This window comes from Rhinopithecus bieti, unplaced genomic scaffold, assembly GCF_001698545.2.
Source record: "Rhinopithecus bieti isolate Rb0 unplaced genomic scaffold, ASM169854v2 scaffold_18295, whole genome shotgun sequence".
Classification (NCBI taxonomy): Eukaryota; Metazoa; Chordata; class Mammalia; order Primates; family Cercopithecidae; genus Rhinopithecus; species Rhinopithecus bieti.
The window spans coordinates 377529-399010 of NW_016809135.1; the positions used below are offsets into that span (position 1 = coordinate 377529).

At 49.3% G+C, this 21482-nt stretch overlaps 1 protein-coding gene and 1 long non-coding RNA gene across 2 annotated transcripts in view; one reads left to right on the forward strand and one right to left on the reverse strand.

The window, feature by feature from the left end:
* The window catches only part of MYO5B (myosin VB), a 284042-nt gene that overhangs the window by 252822 nt on the left and 9738 nt on the right, over positions 1 to 21482 (forward strand). The window contains 10 exon segments of the mRNA XM_017888643.1: positions 1005 to 1082; positions 4228 to 4426; positions 8203 to 8296; positions 10546 to 10689; positions 14413 to 14564; positions 16337 to 16426; positions 18506 to 18656; positions 19999 to 20140; positions 20142 to 20282; positions 20839 to 21013. Coding sequence (XP_017744132.1) covers positions 1005 to 1082; positions 4228 to 4426; positions 8203 to 8296; positions 10546 to 10689; positions 14413 to 14564; positions 16337 to 16426; positions 18506 to 18656; positions 19999 to 20140; positions 20142 to 20282; positions 20839 to 21013 — 1366 coding nt within the window.
* Positions 6801 to 21482, reverse strand: part of LOC108539752 (uncharacterized) — a 36954-nt gene continuing 22272 nt past the window's right edge. The window contains exons 2-4 of the long non-coding RNA XR_001888472.1: positions 18436 to 18524; positions 17363 to 17425; positions 6801 to 8226 (exon numbers count right to left, since the gene is read on the reverse strand). This is a non-coding gene — a long non-coding RNA (uncharacterized LOC108539752). The remainder of the gene's footprint in view (positions 8227 to 17362; positions 17426 to 18435; positions 18525 to 21482) is intronic.

Genomic DNA, 21482 nt, shown 5'->3' on the forward strand with positions numbered 1-21482 from the left:
GGTGGGACAGAGTCCTGCTGGGGGCAGCAGGCCCCTACCTGCCCTCCTCCACCCAACCCTGCTGGCCCTTGAGTATCTCTGTGTGCCCAGGGCTGTGTGAGGTGAGGACATAGGTGTAGGTGGAACATCGGACACACCTGACCTCCAGGGGCTGCCCTTGCTGGCATGGGGCAGACACTGGGTGACTTGGAGACAGCAAAAGAGTTTGCATGTGGAGGGGTAAGGAGTCCTGCTTTCCCAAATTGACTAAAAGTGGTAACATACCCCAGTCCCAAGGTCAAGGGGAGACATCATTCAGTTCTCATCTAGGGCATCACAAAACTTGTTTTAGCTATTTGAGAAAGACCCTGCAAGGAGAGCTGGAGTTAAGATTAGTTAATACTTTTGTGTGCTTAAGGAGTCTCAGAAAGATCTGCATTGAAAAGCAGGTAGTGTCTGCAGTCTCCTTCCTTACCCTGGTTGAGGCTGAAGTCCCCCAGGGGCTTCCCATGCTGCTCTGCAGGATGCAATGCCTTCCCCACCAGAGCCTGCTCATTGCTTGCAGCCTCCTCCACACACACATAGGGTCCTCTCCTCCCATCCCTTTTGACATCTCTCCCTGTTCTTGTCTGAATCAGTCTGATTGAGGGAAGCACCATGTGTGAGGCTATGTGAATGCTTCTACTCTACCCTCACTGCTGCCTTGCTGCCATTTACAGAGCTGCCGAACAAGTTGGCCCTCTGCTGTCTCTGGGGCAGCATGCTTTCCTACCTGGGGTTATTAGCAGGCCCCGCATGAGACCACCTGAGCCCACTTCCAGACAGTACCAGAAACCAGAGGACTTCGGGGAGAGATGCTGTTTGCAGGTGACAGGAGAGGACGAAGGGAAAATGGGAGTTCTTGAGCCTTGCCTTTTTTAAATTTCCAAACCTTGGGTAGAATCTCCTCACTTTCGAGGACTCCCTGCCTGCCTGTCTCTTCCCTCTACACTGGACACCCTGTTTTTCTGTCCTTTTGTTTCTAGCAAGACTGAGGATTGGGGATATTTAAATGAAGATGGAGAACTCGGCTTGGCCTACCAAGGCCTAAAGCAAGTCGCCAGGTGGAACCTATTCCTTTCTTCCTGTGTCTGCTTTGTCCGTTGTGCCTGCTCATGTCTCTGCTTAACCGTTTTTCAGCTAGAGTGGGTACGAGGGCACGGGGAATGGTTGGCGTGCAGTCTGGCTGGTAGCCCCTGTGGTTGACCATCTGTCGCCGTGCCCAGGCTGTGCAGATGTGGTTGAGGATGGCTGGTTGTTTGGGTCAAGGTGATAGCATTTAGTGGACCTCAGGAACCACATGGTCCAGCCCACTTGTTCTATAGGTGAAGAAAGAGACAAGTGTGGGAGGTCACGTGGCAGCAGGCACGCAGCTCTTTAGAACAAGGCTGAGAAAGAAGCATACCTCTGGGGGATCCTGAGCCTGTGCTGCCTCCACACTACATATTGGTCCTCCCAACTCTGCAGGATCAGCCAAAAATGTCTGCCTGATCTGTGCTGCTGGCTGTGCTCCAAATGCAACCTGTGCCCCCCAGAGCCTGCCATCAGTACGTGTGCTGGTCCTGATCTCTGGGACTCCCTGGAGCTGATGGCAGCCAAGTGCAGTGCATGCGCCTTGACGTCTGGCCTCACAGCACCCTCGTGGGGTAGGGACACTGAAGCCTGAAGGGTTTAAGGAAATTGTTGGTGAAGCAGAAAATCCAGAATTTGAACCTGGTTCCATCTGATATCAGAGTCTGTGCCTGAAAGCCACTGGCCCTCAGGAGTGGGCGAGCAGCTTAGCTAGACAGGGTAGGCATGCACCAAAAGGATATCATGTGATGGTCACACCATGGGCCCATTGACTGCAAGTGGCTTTTAAGAGCTGTGGCATAGCTTTGCCCATTGGAGCCTTTCAACAAGAGATGAACTGGTGGTCACTGAGCTCGTTTTCCAGAAAGGAAACCGGGACTCTGCGAGGTGGCATGAGTGCTGGGCCCAGCTCCCTCAGCCAGGTGGTGGCGAAACAGGAGCCAGAAGCCCTCAGGCTGCTTCTCCTTGCTGCCTGCTGAGGATGTAGTAGAGGTACCTTTGCATCAAGAGCATCTCTTCTTGGAAAAAGAAAGTTTACTCAGCTGATTCACAGGGTAGTGTTTCTTTGGGTTCAGATGTGGCCCCACAATCGGTGAGCAAGGTGACATAGTGGGTCTGTTTCCTTGTGAATGGAATATGACCTTCCTCATGGGGCATTATAAGGAATAAGGTTAATACAGGTGAAGTACTTTGCACAAGCCTGATATGTAACCATGGAATAACAAATATTAGCTGCTACTTCTATTACTATCATGCTTATTATTCAGTAAGATCAGATTTTTGTCCCACCAAGAAGTTTGTTTTATTGGAGGAAGGACCCTTGTATGAAACCAGGTGATTCCTCGTGCCTCTCCATCAGCAGACCAGATGTGGTTTCATGAATCAGCAACTGAATGCATTAATAAAGTACAGACCTATGAATCAAGAGTCCTGGTTTCTAGAATCAGCCCTGCCACTGGTCATGCCCTCAAAGCTCTTTTGGCCTTGGTTTTCTCACCTGCATGATGAGGTGGCTAGCCTAATGTTTCAGTAGGAATGGAACCCTGGCTGAGTCACTCAGCTACAGTCTACCTGGAGAATAAGACATGAACAGCGAACGTGCCGCACATGGCAGGAGAGAAATCCTCAGGGCAGCTCGCCTAGAACCCGACAGTGTCTGTACTCTCTCATTACATGTATAACTTATTCGTGACCACTTTTAATGTGCTTACTATAGCCAATATTTGATATTATCTAAATGCTGTATTTCATTTAAAATCCTGATTTAATTACCCAATTATCCTCCAAAAATCTCACGTTGTATTTCTTTGGTAATAGGTAATATCACCTGTAGTGAATGAGTGATTTTCTCAATCACTTCTTCATTCATGTAACTTTGTTGAGGAGCCACTGGGAGTCAGGTGTTGCATCCAGTGCTGCTATGGGGCTGACTCAGCTACATAAAATGTGGTTGCTTCTATCAACAGTGTAGACTTCTCTCTCTCTCTTGCTCCCTTGTAGACATGGTCTTACCTCTCTTATGGCAATTCTCACTCCCAAACCATCAGAACTGTAAAAAACATGGCGCCTTCCTCCAGGGTAGCCATGGCCTCTAATAGCTGTCCCCTGGGCACAACCTGGTTCCTACCTGTGTGCCTAACCTTGGACATAATCGTTATTTGCGTCCCTGGAAGACACTGGGGTGGATTTTTTCCATGTAACCATGTCTAGAAGCTCTTTACAATACCTCTCCCCCAGCACCCTAGCTTTTTTCCATATGAAACCTGCTACACTGAATCAGAAAGCTGGTTTAAGTAACTAAGTCCAAGAATGACAGCATCATGGTCATATTAGCATCTAACTTCCTGAAGATGAGGCTGCCTATGAGCCTTTATTAATCTCTTGCCTTCTATTATGATGGGAGCATTGCTCAGGTAACTGGCACCTCCTGGTCTTGGGCCTTTTGACCCAGAGTGTTATGAGACTTCTCCTCAATCTTCGTGAGATCGCTAGGTCTCTCTGCTTCTTGTCATGACACCAGCTGATCTTACACCTTCCCCAAGATCATTTTCAAATAGTCTTAGTTTTCATCTTTGGGTGGAGGAAACTTGTGTATAAAAATTGTATATGTAATAATTGTATGTATAAAATAAAATGGGGCTAGTAATAATGGTAAAGATAAAAATGAAAGGGGCTAATATTTTGCCTTTCTAAAACTTGTGGAGAATCTGCCACAGGGAAAATATGTGAATAATATAATTAGTTCAGTTTTGCCAGAGTTTAATCTTAAGAAGGAGATTCTTGTGAACTTTGGGGCAGATGTAGATGTTTTTATTTAAAAGATGCTTTAAGAAATGTGTTTCTGTTGATGGACATTTTGACAGGGAGGTAATCTTTCAGTCCCAAACCGCTAAACTGTGCTCACAGAATGAGGAACAAGGGTTGAGAAAAAGGCTTAGGACGAGACGTGCCTTTGGCCTTGGTTTCCCTTCATCTGAGAGGAAGGCAGTTTGGCCTGCTTGCCTCATGGTCCCCATGGCATCTGTCTCCTGCTGCTGCTGTGTGCTTGGCTGCTCCCCTGCTGTGTTTCTGCCTGTGTCCCCTCACATGGGGGCCCTGGCCTGGGCCACATGCTCACCTGTCCTCTCCCTGACACAGGCTGCTGGAGGCTCAGCTGCAGGCCCAGAGCCTGGAGCATGAGGAGGAGGTGGAGCATCTCAAGTCCCAGCTCGAGGCCCTGAAGGAAGAGATGGACAAACAGCAGCAGACCTTCTGCCAGACGCTACTGCTCTCCCCGGAGGCCCAGGTGGAATTCGGCATCCAGCAGGAGATATCCCGGCTGACCAATGAGAATCTGGTGGGTAGCCATGTCTAGTGGACCCCAGCTTTGGGAAGTCACGTTCTGGAAGTCACGTTCAGGGGTTGCCTTTGGCAAAACTGACAAGGTTCATGACCCTTGGCCCTATAGTAGGAACAGAGATTCTAGAAGTCTCCAGTCAAGACCCCTTCACTGGAGCTGAAAGATCTCAGACAGCCACACTCATATATCTGGGGCCTTGGTGTTGGCTGGGTGGCCTCACCTGCCTTCTTGCCAGATTTCACTGGTCTAACTGAGCTGCTTTACCTGGCAGCTGGCTTCCAAGAGGATGAAAGCAGGAACAGTAGGACCCCTTAAGGCTCAGTCCCAGAACTAACTGTTGCTTCTGCCCATTGATCAAAACCAGTCTCATGGCTAAACCAGATATGATGAGGGAGAGATTCGACTTCTTGAGGGGAGGAGTAGTGGAAGAAATTGTTGGGAGCCTCTTTGCAGACAGTCACCAAAGGAGCCCCAGCAGATGCCAGAGAAATGGAAGAGGGCCTTGTCCTGTGAGAGCTTGCAGACTGGTCAGTAGGGGAAGCAAGGCATGTAATAAAGAAGAGAAAGTAGATAGTGTTTTTAAAAGCATGATTCTGCATTGAGTTAACAATGAGTATTACAGGAAGAGAATAAATGGTGGGGTGAGCTTTTGGGAGGACGTGAGGCTTGAGCTGAGACAGAAGGTATGAAGGGGATGTAAACCATGGAGACTGGCAGAGGGGGAGGGAGAAGAAAAACATGGACCAAGGCACCCAGACAGAAGTGAAGGCAGCCGGAGGGCGGGGCTCAGCAGTGCCAATCACTTTCTGGAGCTGAGTGTGCCTGCGGAGTGCAGCATGTTCATGTGCCCACAGTGCATCTAGTCCAGGAGTACAGCCATGGCTGTCACTTCCCCTTATAACCAGATCACCTGTGGTTGGGTGGCCAGTTCAGTTGATCCCAAGAGGAAAAGTGGGGTCCCAGACCCATAGCTGAATAGCACTTACATACACGTGATCTTCCTTTCCTCCCTCTCTCTCCCTCTCTTTGTCTGCAAGTCACTCTCTGTTGCATATACATGTGTTACCTGGTGGCTTTATAGAAAGAAATGCACCATATTAAATAAACCTACCTGGCCAGCTTCTGCCAGGTAGAGGAGGCAGCCTAGGAAATGTATTTGGTGGCCCGTGTTCCCTGGAGGGCCATTGACCAAGTAGTGCAGTGGACAACCATTTTATGAAGAAGGCTGTGCAGCATGCAGGTACTGTGTCAGCTCACGGCACACGAGCACAGGGCTACCAAGGCCACACTTAGGAGAGTCAGTGAATGAAAAGTCATGGGTAGTCCTACCTTAAGAGGCCATGAGAGTAAAAGAAAACAGTGCAGTGGGCCCCTCTGCTGGAGTAGTGACCCTGGAGCATGAGTAGGGGCCTGTACTGCTGGCCAGGCAAGGAGGAGAAGGAGGGCTCCAGCTTTCAGCCTGCTGAGAGACTTCTTCCAGAATGTGGTGGTCCTCGTTTGCCCAGACAGAGGCTGGGACCGCTAAGGAGAGCCAGCCGTGGCAGGTTCCAGGGGCTGTTGGTGATGTATGTTTGCTGGCTCAGCAAGCATTCCTGCCTACTGTATGCCAGCTGGTGAAGCACTGACCTCTGGCAGAGAGGAGACCGTGTATACACAATTAACCACAGCACAGGGTGCTCGGCAGCCTCCGGGGGAGTGTAGGGGAAGTCAGGGGAAGCGACTTGAGGCTGGAGTGGTCCAGAAGGTGTCTGTGTGGAGAGGAGGATGTGATTGTCCTTCCTGGTAGCAACTTGAAAAGTTTAGAGCCGTCTTCAGGTGTACTCATTTTTCATTTCCAAGATTCATTATGAATTGAATTTATTCTGTAAGCTTTTGTAATTTTAGGCTTTAGGACTTTGGGCCTTGGTGTCTTCACAAGTTTACAGCCACTGTGGCCAGCACTGTGTTCCCTTTATTTGTTCTAAATTTGTTGATTTCAAGCTTTAAAGATTCCCAGGTGGTTCTAGTACCCTACAAAGTTTGGAAAGCATAGCTCTATATAATGCCCCTTAGTACGTTAAGGAATTCAGCCTTCTGGGATTTGTAGGGGATTGGGGGTTGGACACCCAGGAATGTCATAGCACAAAGCCACCATTAGTGACATGGATCCTTACAATCCCCTCTGCTTGAGTATTTCGGGAGGAGTATTGGATTTTCTGGGCTTTCCTGAGAAGCTGACTGAGATGTCAGAGCTCTTGAAGACAGGAGTCAAAGCCTCGCCACTGGATTAATCTTTCCTTCTTGAAGCATCTGGTGTATAAGATGCCGCGAATAGGTGTTAGCGCATTTGTTGTCAGTCCTCCCAGGGTGTGGTGAAGCTTTTCAAAGTAATGGTGGAAAAGACATCAGAAATACTTTATCTTGTGGATTTGGTAATGTCGCACAGAGGAGCTTTGGACTGATGGCAGTCATAGGACCAGCGTCCTAGTCCTGATCCGGTCTGGAGCAGCCCTGGGCTCCCCATTCACTGGGCTGGCCAAGTCGTGTGGCCCCACGTGTTGGTTAATCCTTTGCAAGAGTCAGAGCCGTAGCTGAGGATCCAGTGGGGTTGGATCTGGACAGGGTTATATGAGCACGAGGCAGGGGTGGCAGTTCAGCGGAACCGGGGAGCCAGGGCTGTCACATGCTTTGGTGCTGCTTGGGAAGGCACCTAACGGGGGAGACGGAGTCTGAGTAGAACTCGGGGTTCACAGGAGACCTTCGGTAGCCACAGAGAATCCTGGCTCAAGTTTCTCCAGACACTTGGGTCCTTTCTACCAACTACCCTCTCACACAGAGGCCGCTCTTAGGTCACTGACTGAGGTTTTACTCTCTGCTGCCTCTCCTGTCATTTAAGCTGGGTTTTTAGATGTCTCAAGACGCATTCTTAAAGATTTGCTTCTTTATCAAGATGAATAAAGTCCCTAACAACATCTATAACTAGGTGTATAGCTTGGGATGGCCACAGCCCTGGAACTGGACCAACTCCTGTCAACAGGCTGATCTTAAAAAGTCACCCAATGTGTTTGTAGAGGCTCCACCATGGAACACTCGCTTATGTCTTCCTGTCACTCTCTAGTTGCTAAGGGCAGCTCTAATGGTGATGGTGCAGGGCTCCTCTTCTCCTCTTTGTGTCCCTGGCCACAGAGGACCACTGCTCAGCTGGGATGGAGGTGACATTAATGACAGCAAACTCCTCCCCCAGCGCCTTGCTGTCCTAGGTCTCAGTGGGCTGATGGGCTTCCAGTGGCAACAGCTGCTAGGGACTGGGGCCACAGCAGTGTCCTGTTTTGCCTCTGGGCCCTGGATAATCCCACTTGCCCTCTTGCTCTTCCCACCTCCCCGCCCCTGCATTCTCACTCCTCCACCTGTCCATTCCTTCCCAGGGTGCCGCCAGCCCCACCCTGGGACTCCCAGGCTGAGTATGTCTCCTGGGGGGTTGGCATGGCAACCGGAGGAGGCTTGGCTTGGGGAGGCTTGGGATTCAGCAAGGCACCAGAGAGCCTGACCTGGGAGGAGTCTCACTGTGTCGTTACTGAGAGAATGGACTCTGACTCATCATCTCCCACTTCCTGAGTTCCAGAGCAGGTGGCAACAGCCTGTGAGGAGCAGCTCTTCAAGCAGCGTCCCTGACTGGCGCATTTCCAACGGCTGCCCACGGGCCGCACTGGTCACCTCTACTCCAAGCAGGATTTTACCCCCACCATCCCAGGCCTGGCTGATGTCTGTTCTCACACTGCTTCCTCTACTTCCAGGACCTTAAAGAACTGGTAGAAAAGCTGGAAAAGAATGAGAGGAAGCTCAAAAAGCAACTGAAGATTTACATGAAGAAAGCCCAGGACCTAGAAGGTAGAGGGGTGTGAGTGTGTTTTGTGAAGCAGAGGTACACTGGGCCACGCCTGTGGGTGTGAGCTCCCTGCCCTCTGCACATTCTTCCTACTTCACTGATTTCTTGGTGGCTCTACCTAGTCCAGCCACACGATAGAAGTCAGATCCCATGAGTTTACACAGCTGCAGTTGCCAGAATATGGACAAAAGACAGTTGAATTCAGCCAGTTTGGGTGCTTACTCTGAGCAAGGCTCTGCAGGGCTAGAGGATTTGGGAACGCAGAGGTGACCTGGTGGTCCGTGCGCTCAAACGGCTTGAAGTTGGGAGGCAAGACTGATGTGAAAGAATGCTGTGTAACACAAAGACCTAGACCCCAAGGTCCTCACTCCGTGCTGTGGGATGTCAGAATTAAACTTCCAATCTGGGATCTTCAGGTAGAACTTTAAATAACTCTTCCAGAAAGACCTAGAATGTTCTCTCCCTCTGACTCCCTGCTGCAAATCTCACTGTGTCATTCTTTGCATATGTCACCCTGCTTGGAACCGTCTTTCAGCCCCTCACTGCTTGGATACCCCTCCGCATCCTTCCACCCTCAGCTCAGATACCCCTCCGCATCTTTCCACCCTCAGCTCGGGAGCCACATGCCCAGGGCTTGAGTCTCGTCTTAGACAGTCCTGACCCCACGTGCATGTCGAGCACAGCCCTGATCACAGGTGTCATTTTACCTGTTTAATCTCCTGCTCCTCTAGACTGGAAGCTCTTAGAGGGCAGGGATGTCTGTGATCTCTATCCAGGGGGACACATCTCTTCATACCTGCCCATGTGCCCACCAACTTGGGATTTCTCATTTGCTATTCCTCCAGTTCTCATTCTCCTAGTCTCTTGGCTTCAAGCTTTGCTTACTCCTGAAGACCTATCACTCCCTCTCTTCTGATGTTTCTCTGTGTCTGCCCCTACCTGTGTCCAGTTCTTGTCCCCTGTTGCCAGATTGCTTAGTAGCTTCCCAGTCCTGTTTTTTCATAGCACTGTCTAGCCTTTGCCATCGCCTTATTGCCTGCAGAATGAAATCTCAGCCCTTGTCTGCCAGCCTTCATCCTCTCACACTCTCCCCCACCTCCACTCAGAGCCTCCCTCCAGCCACTCAGAGTTCATGGAGCACCCTCCCACCCTGGGTGTCACTCGCCCTGCTCCTCTTCCATTGGTCCTCTCCCAGTGGATCAGCCCCTTTGAACCTGGATGTGAGAGTCTCGCCCACCCTTCATCCCACCTCGTCTGTGGGGTCCTTCCAGCCCACCACCACCAGCACCCACATCACATACTCCTGGCTTGGTGCCTGACTGAGCTGTGTCATAGTGTTTCCACGTGAACTTACAGATGTGTCTCTTTAGCTCAGCTGGCCAGGGACAGATTGAGCATGCCGTTGTGTGTGTTCCCACGCTTAGGACAGTGCCCCGTGTGCAGTCAGCACTGAGATGCGTTTGGGGATAATTCTGTGGATGCCCACTGTCCCTCCACCATGGTGTGAGGCTGAGGAGAGGCCTGTGTGAGGGTTGACCAGGCCTTTATACCCTCAACCCTGCCACCGAAACTCTTCCCAAATAGTCACCATCATATGCAGTTGCAAAGACTGCGCGTGGCAGCTTCCTAAACCTGAACCTGCATTTAGAGGCTGAGGATGTGTCCTTACTATCACCATCACCACCCTAATCCACTGCCCACAGGTCACAGACAGTGCCCAGGCCTTGTCCTGAACACCTGGGTTTGCCCTGCGGCTGCGTCATGATGACTGCATGGTGGCCATACACAGGGAACTGAGTGTAGTGGGCCAGGTCGAGGCCAAGCTCTTCCCAGAAAAACAGTATCCCCTTTCCTCACAAGTCAGGAAGGAAAGAGAAACAGCTGTGCAGGAGCGGTGAGAGACCATGCTGGTTTGCATCCTTCACAGATTTTCTCTGGTCTGAAACCTGCCTGCTGCCTTTTTGGATTTTTCCTCTCCCCTGTCCAGAGTGTGGACCCCAGTGCTGGATGCTGAGCTCCTTACTTACACTTGGGGTGTGGCTCTGGCTGCAGGAACAGACCCCACAAAGAGATTGGGAGCTCGGAGAACGGAGAACCCAGAATGCCCCGTACCCCGGGTCCCATCCTCCACCTGCCAGAGATGCCCCTTCCCCTGCCCCAGGTCCCATCCTCTACCCACCAGAGATGCCCGCTACCCTCAGGCCTACAGCTGGAAGTCTCATCCATGCTTCTTGTTTTCTTTCCTGCTCAGCTGCCCAGGCATTGGCCCAGAGTGAGAGGAAGCGCCATGAGCTCAACAGGCAGGTCACAGTCCAGCGGAAAGAGAAGGATTTTCAGGGCATGCTGGAGTACCACAAAGAGGACGAGGCCCTCCTCATCCGGAACCTGGTGACAGGTCAGGACCCTCTGTGCCACCCCATGCTGCCTGCCCTTCCTTCTGCCCCCACTCCCATCTCCATCCCCAGCATAACCCCTGCACCCCTTCCTCTACCTCCTGCATAGCCCCCACCCTCTGTCTCCTGCTTGCCCTTGTGCCCACCCCCATCTTCCTCTCCCCACACCCACTCTCATCCTCCCCCCAGCTCCTGCTGTCTCCAGCTGCTATTCTTGATGGCAAGACCCACCGCTGCTTTGTTCTGCCCATAGGATGGAAGTGGGAGGGGAGCCACCCACATGCTTTTCCTTAGCAGCAGCCACAGCCCCATTTCCTTGGTGCAGCTCTGTATGGGCCACAGTGCTTGGGCAATGATGGCAGCTCATGCTTTTGGAGCACATCCAGTTGCCAGGTCCTCTGCCAGGCACATCACCCTCATCCCCATTTAATCCTCACAACCTCCCTTTAAGTCAGAACTGCTGCCTTCTCATTTGACACTGAAGGAAACAGAGATTCACTCTAGTGACTTGCCCAGGTCACACAGCTGGGAAGCAGTGGATCAAGGATTCAGATTCCTTCTGTTTGGTTAGGACTTTACAGTTTAAAGTGCTGTGTGGTACAGCACATGTGGGTGTGGTCTCTGGAATCACATGGGCTGTGTTCAGACCTGGCTTCTTTCCTAACTAGTCATACATGGCCATGGCGGTGCTACTCACCCGTGTTCTTGTGTAGAGCACAGGAAAGGGAATCATGCCGCTGGCTTGGAGTTGTGAGAATGAAAGGTCATATTTCATTGCTCACACATGGTCCCTGGACCAGCAGCATCAGCATCACCTGGGAAGGGGTGAGAGATGCAGAATCTCGGGCTCCATGCCAGGCCTCCTGGATTGCAAGGCACATAACAAGATGCCAGGTGATATACACAGGCTCATTAAAGTCTGGGGAACACTGAGCTCGTGCAGTCTGTCTGGGATCACCCTGGTCCCACTGTCAAAGTTCATCAGGGTTGGCTTTTACTGTCCCTGTGACCAACTGCAGTTTCTCATCCAGGCATGTGGCTGAATCAGGGCTGGCCTGCCTACCCCCCAGCCCCATGTGCTCCCTAGGGCCACCAGGCAGCTGTGAGAGCCACTGCTCAGAATCCCTTCCCCAGCTGGGCTCCTAGAACTGAAAGACTTTCCACACTAGCTGCCAAGAGGGCGAGGTTTTCTCTATGAAAAGAGGACCCCCCGCCGCCTGTCTGAGTCCCTCTTGGCTGCTCAGCAAGGGCCAGAAGGGAGTCTATGTCACCTGTGCAGCTTGCTCAGGTTTGTGCCCAGTGCTGCTTTGCTGGTCATACCAGCTCCCTCCTCTCCAGTCTTGTGCCCCATCTGGCTGCAACAGGCCACCTCCCTGCTCTGTACCAACCCAGTCCTGCAATCCCCTGCAGAGCCAGGAAGAGTCTTAGAGGAGAGAGTCCTGTGTGAAAAAGGAGAAACCTTTGGTGGTCTGATCATCTGGACCCTGAGCCAGCAGCTCCCTTCTCCATGGCGCCTTAGTGCAATGGGGGTGATGACACTGACCTGCCTGCCCCATGCTGTGAAGTATGACAAAGGCGAAAGTGCTGTGTTCAAACTGCAGAACCCTTCTCAAATGTGAGGATTTCAGAGTGGTAGCTTTTGCAGGAATATTTAAAGTTCAAATGAGAGGCGAGCATCATTTTAGAGAAACTTACGTAAAAGTGAAGTTGGACTCTGCTGAGCACTGCCTAGGACCGAGGGACCCAGGAAGAACGGATTGTGGCGTCTGCCTTGAACTGATTTGCTCCAGCTGTTTGCTTTGTGTGTTTTTACTAGCCCGCTTCTTATTTTGCTCTTTTATAAAGCTTAATCTCCCTACAGTTGTCCAGCAATTAAATGTGACCTAAGTTTATCTTAAACTTCCTTAAACAGACTGCATCTTGTTCAAACACAATTAGGAACAAACCTTTCATCTCTGGTGAATGAAACTTTCAATAAATAAGGCTGCTTGTGTCAGACAGGTGGCTCCCTCCTGCCATTTGCCAGGGTTTTTACAGAAAGCCCTGCCATCAGCATGAGAGGACCCTTGCTCAGGTGGCCCCAGGAAAGGTCATCTCCTGCTGAGCTGCCTAGGAAAATCCCGCAGTCGTCTTCCCTCCAGAATACCCCATCCAAACGAATGCCAAAACTTGACCACCAACCACTTACCTGTTAGGTACCTGGCACTGGCCAGTTGCTGTGGAGGAGAAATGAAACTAGTGTCATTGTCCCTGTTCCCCAAGATGCTAACATTTAGCTGGGGAGCCCAAACAAGCTTAATTCAATCACAGTAGAACATTCCAAGGCAGGACAAGTTGTTTGCAATCTGCACATGGATCGGGCTTGAAGTAAGAAGTTATGGATTGAAAGTCTAGGCCTACAAAATACATTTTCCTGGACAAATGTGACTGGCATTCTAATTAGAGCCAATGGCCAATCCACAGCCATTGTTGGACCTATAAAATACCCAAATGTCAACCATGTACTCAAGAGTATTATGGCCTACAGTTGGCATTTAACTAGATGGAGGCATTGGAGCGGGGATGGTGTAACCCAAGTACCAACTGGAGCTGCTGGCAGCACAGCCCAGCCCAGGACCAGCCTGGTAGAAGGTTTGCAAGGATACTGCCCACCTGCAGGTGGGAGGGAGGTGGCCTCCCTTCATTGCCATTCTGAGCCTAGAGGTGGCTCATGAGGCCTTGTTTGGGAGGGTATGAGTGTAAAGAACAAGGGCTGGAGATACAGTGCAGAGCTATGGTGAGACCCCTGGGGCCTTGGGCTCCTGCCCCGTTCTCACCTGTCATCTTGCCTTTGCACCAGGCCTTCCCCCCAGTTCTCTGGCCTCCTACCACCACTTGTTGCCTTAAGCCTGGCTCTCCTGGCATGGTCTGAAATAGAAAATGGTCGACAGCTGCTTCCTGTCCCTCCAGAGCCTTTTGCAAGAAAGGGCCAAAAGGCTGAGTCTGCAGTTAATGCGGGGACTCACAAGGCCCTTCCAGTCCAGCCAGAGCAGCCCTTGCCCAGGCTGTATCGGTGGGATACAGAGGAGAGCAGTTGGGGGAAGTAGGATAGCGGCTGGAGAGATGCATGCCGAGCAGTGGCACTGAGGTTGGGGAGGGGGTCCTGCCTGATCTATTTGGCTGTGAGGCTGGGCAAGTATGGCTGGATAATTTGTTCCTGAACTGATGGGCTAGAGGTTGTTCCAGCCTCCCCAGCCCTCAGCAGGCTGGCCCTGTCTTTGGGAACATACAATTTGTCTAATTCTGGAGCCAGCCCTTGCCTTCTGGAAGTGGTGGTGCCCACAAATCAGGAGTTCCTGCCCCCGTGTGGGAGCTAGGTCCTGTCCTCAGCCTTCCTCTTGCCATGGACTCCTGTTGGTTGCGGACAAAGGCATCTATGTAACTTGCAGGCACTTTTCCTCCCTGTCGTTAGGCTGAGGCAGAAGCCTGTTTCAGTGTTGTAGTGCAAATAATTAGGAATGTAGTTTTGTTTGTGTTTCTAACCACAGTGTCTAAAACTACTGGTAGGTAGGCTCGGGAGTTCGGGTACCCTGGGTGGCTTCTCTCCCAATCCTCTTTGAGACATCTATTCCTAGATGAGCTATGGGGGAATACTGAAAACATCTCTATTCAGATGAGGATTCTGACAGCCTCCACTGTTCCCCATAGATCTAACTCTTGCCACTTGCTGCTGTCATTGCCCTTAGACTTGAAGCCCCAGATGCTGTCGGGCGCAGTGCCCTGTCTCCCTGCCTATATCCTCTACATGTGCATCCGGCATGCGGACTACACCAACGACGATCTCAAGGTGCACTCCCTGCTGACCTCCACCATCAATGGCATTAAGAAAGTCCTGAAAGTAAGCAGCCCCTGCAGAAGGTCATGGTTTGTGGTGGGTGGAGCGAAGCCAGCCCCTCACTGTTGCTTCTCTGTGTCTGGGTTTGGCTGTAGTGAATTCTCCCAAGGCTCCAACTTTCAAGGTAAATGAGCCACAGAAGCATCCGTGTAACCGGGATGCCTGGCAGTTCCCAGAGAAGGATGCTCAGGCCCAGCAATGGCAGGAAGCCCAGGACTCTGGTGTAGGTAGCCCTCCAGCTCCTCCCTGCTGAGCCTCCAGACCTTCTCAATGCTTACAGAAGCCTTGGCCTGCCCACTGCCAGAGGTGCTAGGGAGACATCCTGCTGCAGCCAAGGATGTGTGGTCCTCACCCTGGAGCAAGTTCAGGGACACCCCTGAAACACAGGCCCTCCACCTTTCCAAGGGTCTGGGTGCTTTCTTCCCTGGGGGTAACACAGGGAGGGCTATGACATTCCATCACCTCCCAAGGTGAGGCAGCCTGGGCCAGGACAGGGCTTGCCTCAAGGTGTTAAAGGTGCTCAGGAATGCCACCTGAAGGCCCAAGGCTCTTCTTGAATGCAGTGCAGACACTGCAGAAACAGACTGGCCTACAGGGAGGTAGGGCCTGTCCACACAGGGGCGAGGGCCAGGCAGTGGAAGGTGAGATTCTTGAGGGAGATGAGCCCTCAGTGAGAGGGATTTCTGCTGGCTAGCAGGCCTGTGTCCTGAGTGTTATTGCTCTTAGAGACCATCTTTAGTTCTCACACACTGCTGCTTCCAGGATATAAGCCATTCTCAAAAGCTCTTGAGTCTGAACCAATTCTGGGGTCCACTGAGCTGCCAGTTGCTGCTCTAAGAATTCCAGAGCCAGTCTGGTTTCCTGCCCTCAGTAGCTGCATTGCCCTCCACAGGCAATTTTATTCACTCATGGCTCTAAAACATGTATCTGCGTGCTAGTGGCTCTCAGATTTGTGTCTCCAGCGTTGACCCTCTTTCATGAGCATCATCCAGCTGGAATCTTGGGCCAGTCTAGGCCAATTTAGGGCTGATACAAATGTCACTTCCTTAGGAAAGCCTTCCCTAATTCTGAGCTAAGATAGCATGTCCCAGCCCCACCAGTCACTTTCTATTCAACCTCATTTCTTTTTTTTTTTTTTTTTGTCGTATCTTATACCACTCTGTCATTTGATAATGATAACGCTTACTTGACAGCATGAGCTGTGTGAAGTCATCAGTTTTAATGCAGCAGCTGTCTCATAGCTGTTTGGGTTGCTGAGCAGGCTTTTTCACCTAGTTTGGGTTTATAGCTGTTTTCTAGAGAGTTAAAGCCATGATGCATCTGACGTCTAGATAAATGGGACACCAAACTATTTTGCTGTTGTGCTCTTTAGCATCCCTTGTGTTGGATAACTGGCAGTTGAGAAACAGAGCCAGCGAGCCCAGGTGGTTAGACGAGAGGCCAGGGCTGCTGGGGCAGAGCCTCATCTGTCACTCAGCTTTGCATTCATTCTTCAGCCATGGAAGGCAGCCTGTCCTTTATGTGTGTCCCTGTATGTGCACCACTGATCAGGGGACCAAGACGGGGGTTCTGTGTACCATCCCTGGTGGCAGAGGAACACTCATGCAGCCTCTTAGCAATGGGTCTCAACCCTGTGACTGGCAAGTGCCCTGCCCAGCCTCAGGCCTGCTCAGGAACACTAGGTAAGGGTAGGAAATGTGGGGAGAGAGGTACTGAGGAAGCATTTCACCAGATGGGAGCCACCTAGAGCTGAGGATGCCCTTTTCTTTTCACAGAAGCACAATGATGACTTTGAGATGACGTCATTCTGGTTATCCAACACCTGCCGCCTTCTTCACTGTCTGAAGCAGTACAGTGGGGATGAGGTGAGTGAAGAGCCGGGCACCCAGGAGGCGTTTCTGCTTCATCCAAATGCGGTTGAGAAGTGCTTTGTATCCCCTCAGAGGTTAGGGGGGTCTTCGGAGCACCCTTGGGGTCCTCAGACCATGGGCACACTTCATCATACCTCGTGGCTGGAAGCAGGAATAAGGCCGGCCACAGTAGACCTGCCTCCAGGAGGCCTTGATGAGCCCAAGGGGCCCCAGAAAGCACTCCTTGGTTATGTAAGTAGAGTCTGCATAACCTTTCATCATCAATAGAGGCCCTGGGAGTCTCCATGAAACTCTTGTAACCTGACATTTCTATATCAGCTCTAGAAGAGCCCCACTGCAATGGATACTGGCAGGAAGCTCAGTTGCCTACTGGGTCACCATCTCTCCTAGGCCAACTGATTAATCTGTCCATTTCAAGATAGACAAAGATGGCCCCAAGAAAAGAGGCATGCTGTAATCAGAACTACGTGTGTGCAAACTGACCTGGAGGCCCAGCTCCATGCATCTATCCAAATTGGATTCCTTGTCCTGAGGCCCAACTAACCCATCTCTTCACAATTCACACCAGACCTGTAAGGCCCAGCTTTTTCTGGAACTCACATTCCCAGCTTTGGTCCCTGAAAGAACTTCTCCCATGCTCTGCACTCTGCCCAATGACCTAGTAATATGTGGCTTGTTTCCATTCTAGTTTCTCTGGTGAGAATCCCAACTCGTTCCAGACATACCCACTCACAGGTTCCTGTAGTCTTCCCGACTTTTCTTCCCCTTCCTTTCACATATCTCACCATCTACCCTTCCCAAGGTCAAGACATAGTGTAAACCAAAATAGTGCGACCATTTTTAAAGCTTTATTTCATCTTTTGTGCCAGAACCAATTTTGACAGACTCTTCTCCCTGGGTTAGTAAGAGGATATGCCCTTTCAGTCTTACCTTCTTTGCAGTTGGCTTGACTCCATCTCTCTCCTAAGAACCAGCACTTCATTTGATGGCCTGCTTTTATTATAAAAGGGATGGGCCAAAGGTTAAAGAAATGGCCATTTCAAACCACATGCCTTCTGTTACAAAATTGTAATATCCAAGCATTTACTTGAAGCATAGAACTACATGTAATGTTATTTCATTGAGGTCCATCACTTTTCCCAGTATTATACACATTCTAAATTGTAGGTTATATAAGGCTAGAGCAGGACCTAGAACTCCATTACATTAGGCTGTGGTGCTCATATTCTCTGGGTCAGAGAATATGAACCTGGGTCAAGACCTGAACCACAGCATAACCAGATCCATGTAGTCCAAATAACAAGGAAGAATGGTTGACTCTATCTTCATGATTACAATTACCCCCTTTTCTGCCTGCTTTTGTTTGTATTAAGATGGCTTTGTATTTGACACAGTACAACAGGCCTTGCTGAAGATGGTTGCCCTTTTGGAAGCACTAATCTTTTTGGCTGCTATTGGTTTCCCTCGGCCTGAATGAAAAGGACATTGGTCACATGAGTCCTCCTGATATCAGCAGTTGCGTTAACTTGCGTGTTATTTCATCTGATTAATACAGAAAGCTAAGAGGACACAGTACTGTAGCTATGAAATCACTTAGTTCATCTATTAATTCTGATACCCAGTGATAGAATCTATACAAACTTTCTCCTCAAACAAGCATATAATCTGGCCCATGGCCACACTCCTTTAGAGGCTGCACATCATCTAACATTTTAGGGGGACTTGGCATATTGGGGAAAGCACTGGACAAAGTGAGAAAGCAGGGATCCCTTTCTCTGGACCTGGTACCGACCTGGGTTTTGCTACTGTAGGGAAATCACTTCGCCTTGGGGATTTGGACTGAGCGATTCAGGCTTTCTCTCTCATGTTGAGTTTTTCTATTACCTTCAAGTTCAAGGGTCATCAATGAGGCCTCAAAGAACTGACAGGGTTTTGTAAAACATCATCTACATAGGAAGGACCTGAGTAGGCCCCCTGCCCAACAAATAGATGACTAAAGTTACCGGAGCACCGGAAGCTGTGCTGGGCCCAATAGACCACAGAACTCAGTAGTGCATGCCTCTCCTTCTGCAGGGCTTCATGACTCAGAACACTGCAAAGCAGAACGAACACTGTCTTAAGAACTTTGACCTCACCGAATACCGTCAGGTGCTGAGTGACCTTTCCATTCAGATCTACCAGCAGCTCATTAAAATTGCCGAGGGCATGTTACAGCCGATGATAGGTAAGCTGGCAGCAGGAGAGCTACATCACTCATCATGGGGTCTGAAACGAGGGGAAGGCGTGGTCAGCACCCTCTGGCTTTCGGGAACCAGATATATTAGCCATGACCTCCAGATAGCCAGATGCTTCCCAGTGAAGGCAGAACTGAGGTGTGCACATCATGCTTAAAAAGAGCAGTGAAAGTATTTGACACAGTGCCAGAAGCATAGATGACTTTCCCTTTATCTCTTTTTCTGTAATATGTTGTATTTTCCCCAAATTTTCATACATAATAAATGTAAACTCAAAAGGTACAAATGCATATACAGTGAAAAAACATAACTCTCTCAACCTATTATGAACTTGATTCATGGAAAAAAGCAGGAGTGTTCATGCTAAAGGACACAGCAGTAGGCACGATGCATCAGTTATTTATTAGACACTTGCTTTGAGCCAAGCAGTGTACTTGGGCACTGAACATGAAATCAGAATTGAGAAATGAGAGCAGTTACATTTTCAATCAGAGGAAAAATGATGTGTAGATACGTTACTCACTGTGCTCCACCAAGGCTGGGAAAGAAACTGTACCTGGACCCGTTCAAAATGCTTTCCCAAGGTTCTTACAACACAAGTAGGTTATGGGTGAATCCCAAGAAGGACAAATCTAGAAATACATTACTTGAAATGAGGTTTATTCCAAACCCTCTTTCCTGTCTGGAAATCTTTTTATAAGGCACCAGACAGAGGGAGAACTGACATATTAAGCTGGAGATACTCAGAATAATGAGAAGGTTAATAGCACCAGTTCTGGAGTCAGACAGACTTGGGTTGAAATCCTGGCCCTGCAACTCCCTATCAGTGTGACCCCAGACAAGTTATTTAACCTCCTTATGCCTCAACTTCCTCATAAAAATGGGTAGTACTTCAGAGAGTTGTTGGAAGATTGAGATACTGAACGTAAAGCCCCTGGTACAGAGTCAATTTGCTGCTTAGTAAGTATGACAGACCAATGAAGCTCATATTTACATAGTCAGTGGCTAGGCCAGGATGACACCCAGGTTGCTCAGTTCTCAAACTGTGGACTTCAGCACCAGTGATACCGAATCGAGCTGGTACGTGCCCATCATCTTTGTCTAATCGTCAGTAAATTTAAGTGAAAATGCTGTCCACAGCTGTTTTATTCCATACAGAAATCAACACATTAGAAATTCTTTGCCAAATGTTGTAAGTTCCTGAGCATGTCAACATTGCACACCTCTGGGTGGTATCATTGCTAAAGTCCCGAGCACTAAATGATTTGAGTGGTCCAATCTCTGCATTGTTAGTGGGGAATGCAAGCTTCTCCAAGTGTGCTTTTCTTTCAGTTTCTGCCATGTTGGAAAATGAGAGCATTCAGGGTCTATCTGGTGTGAAGCCCACCGGCTACCGGAAGCGCTCCTCCAGCATGGCAGATGGGGATAACTCATACTGCCTGGAAGCTATCATCCGCCAGATGAATGCCTTTCATAGTCTTGTGTGACCAGGGCTTGGACCCTGCGATCATCCTGCAGGTGTTCAAACAGCTCTTCTACATGATCAATGCAGTGACTCTTAACAACCTGCTCCTGTGGAAGGACCTCTGCTCTTGGAGCACAGGCATGCAACTCAGGTAAGAGAGGAGCACCCCCCAACAACACAGATGGAGTGGGCCCTCACTGACTAGAATCAGAACACAAGACTGCTGTTTCTAAACATGAAATCCAAATCTAATTGACAGTCCTTGTCTCCATCAGTCTGTGACGCAAATCCATCACCTTTTTATCTGTTGGTGAAATCCATCAAACACTGAGATGGTTGACTTGGTAAACAAATTAGTTCAAAGCTTAAAGATACTGACACACTCTAAGTTAAAGACTAAATACAAAGCAGATAGATCAAAGAGAAAATGAGTTAAGAGGCATGAAGGCTCACATAGAAGTATAAATACATTTGTGAATGTTAAATATAATACTTACAATTCAGTATATTTAATGCCTATTTTTCCCCGTTAACTTAGACACTTCAGGTGTTTCATCTTTGTTTGATTTTAAGTACCCACTCATTCATTTGTTCATTCTTTATTCAACAAATAGTTCCTGAGTGCAAGGCACTTGCCGTGCTTTTTAACCATGTGAGATAAATAATGACACCAGCTTAACATAGCTTGCTTTCTACCTATGGCTAAGGTACAATATAAGTCAGCTTGAGGAGTGGCTTCGGGGAAGAAACCTTCACCAGAGTGGAGCAGTTCAGACCATGGAACCTCTGATCCAAGCAGCCCAGCTCCTGCAATTGAAGAAGAAAACCCAGGAGGATGCAGAGGCCATCTGCTCCCTGTGTACCTCCCTCAGCACCCAGCAGGTACAGTCACTCTTCACCTCTGTCAACCATGATATTCCAAGCAAGCCCAGCATCCATTCCAAGTCTGTTCTCGTTAGTGGTTATTTGTTAGTGTTGTACTCCCACCCTTTATATACCCCTAAAGATACAATTTTGAAGTGCAGCTAATGGGATATTCCTAGATGAACCAAAACCATTTGGTCTGTGAAAAGGATGCCACGGATACTGTTTTCTCGTAACTCTCTATCCATCTTACTCACTTAAAAGATAAGGTAGCAAACCCACAAAACGTCAAGTTTAGGTAAAACTTTTTTAAATGTAATGAATTCTGGAATGTTTCTTACATAGAAATCCACAAATTTTCAGAAATTGGCAGCATCAGGTATTTACTTTCTTTACAACTGTAATTGTAAGAAAAAAAGTTTTCTTTAAAACTAATTTCAATATGGTCATATTTTCACTCACACTCATTTATATTGTTTTAAATGAA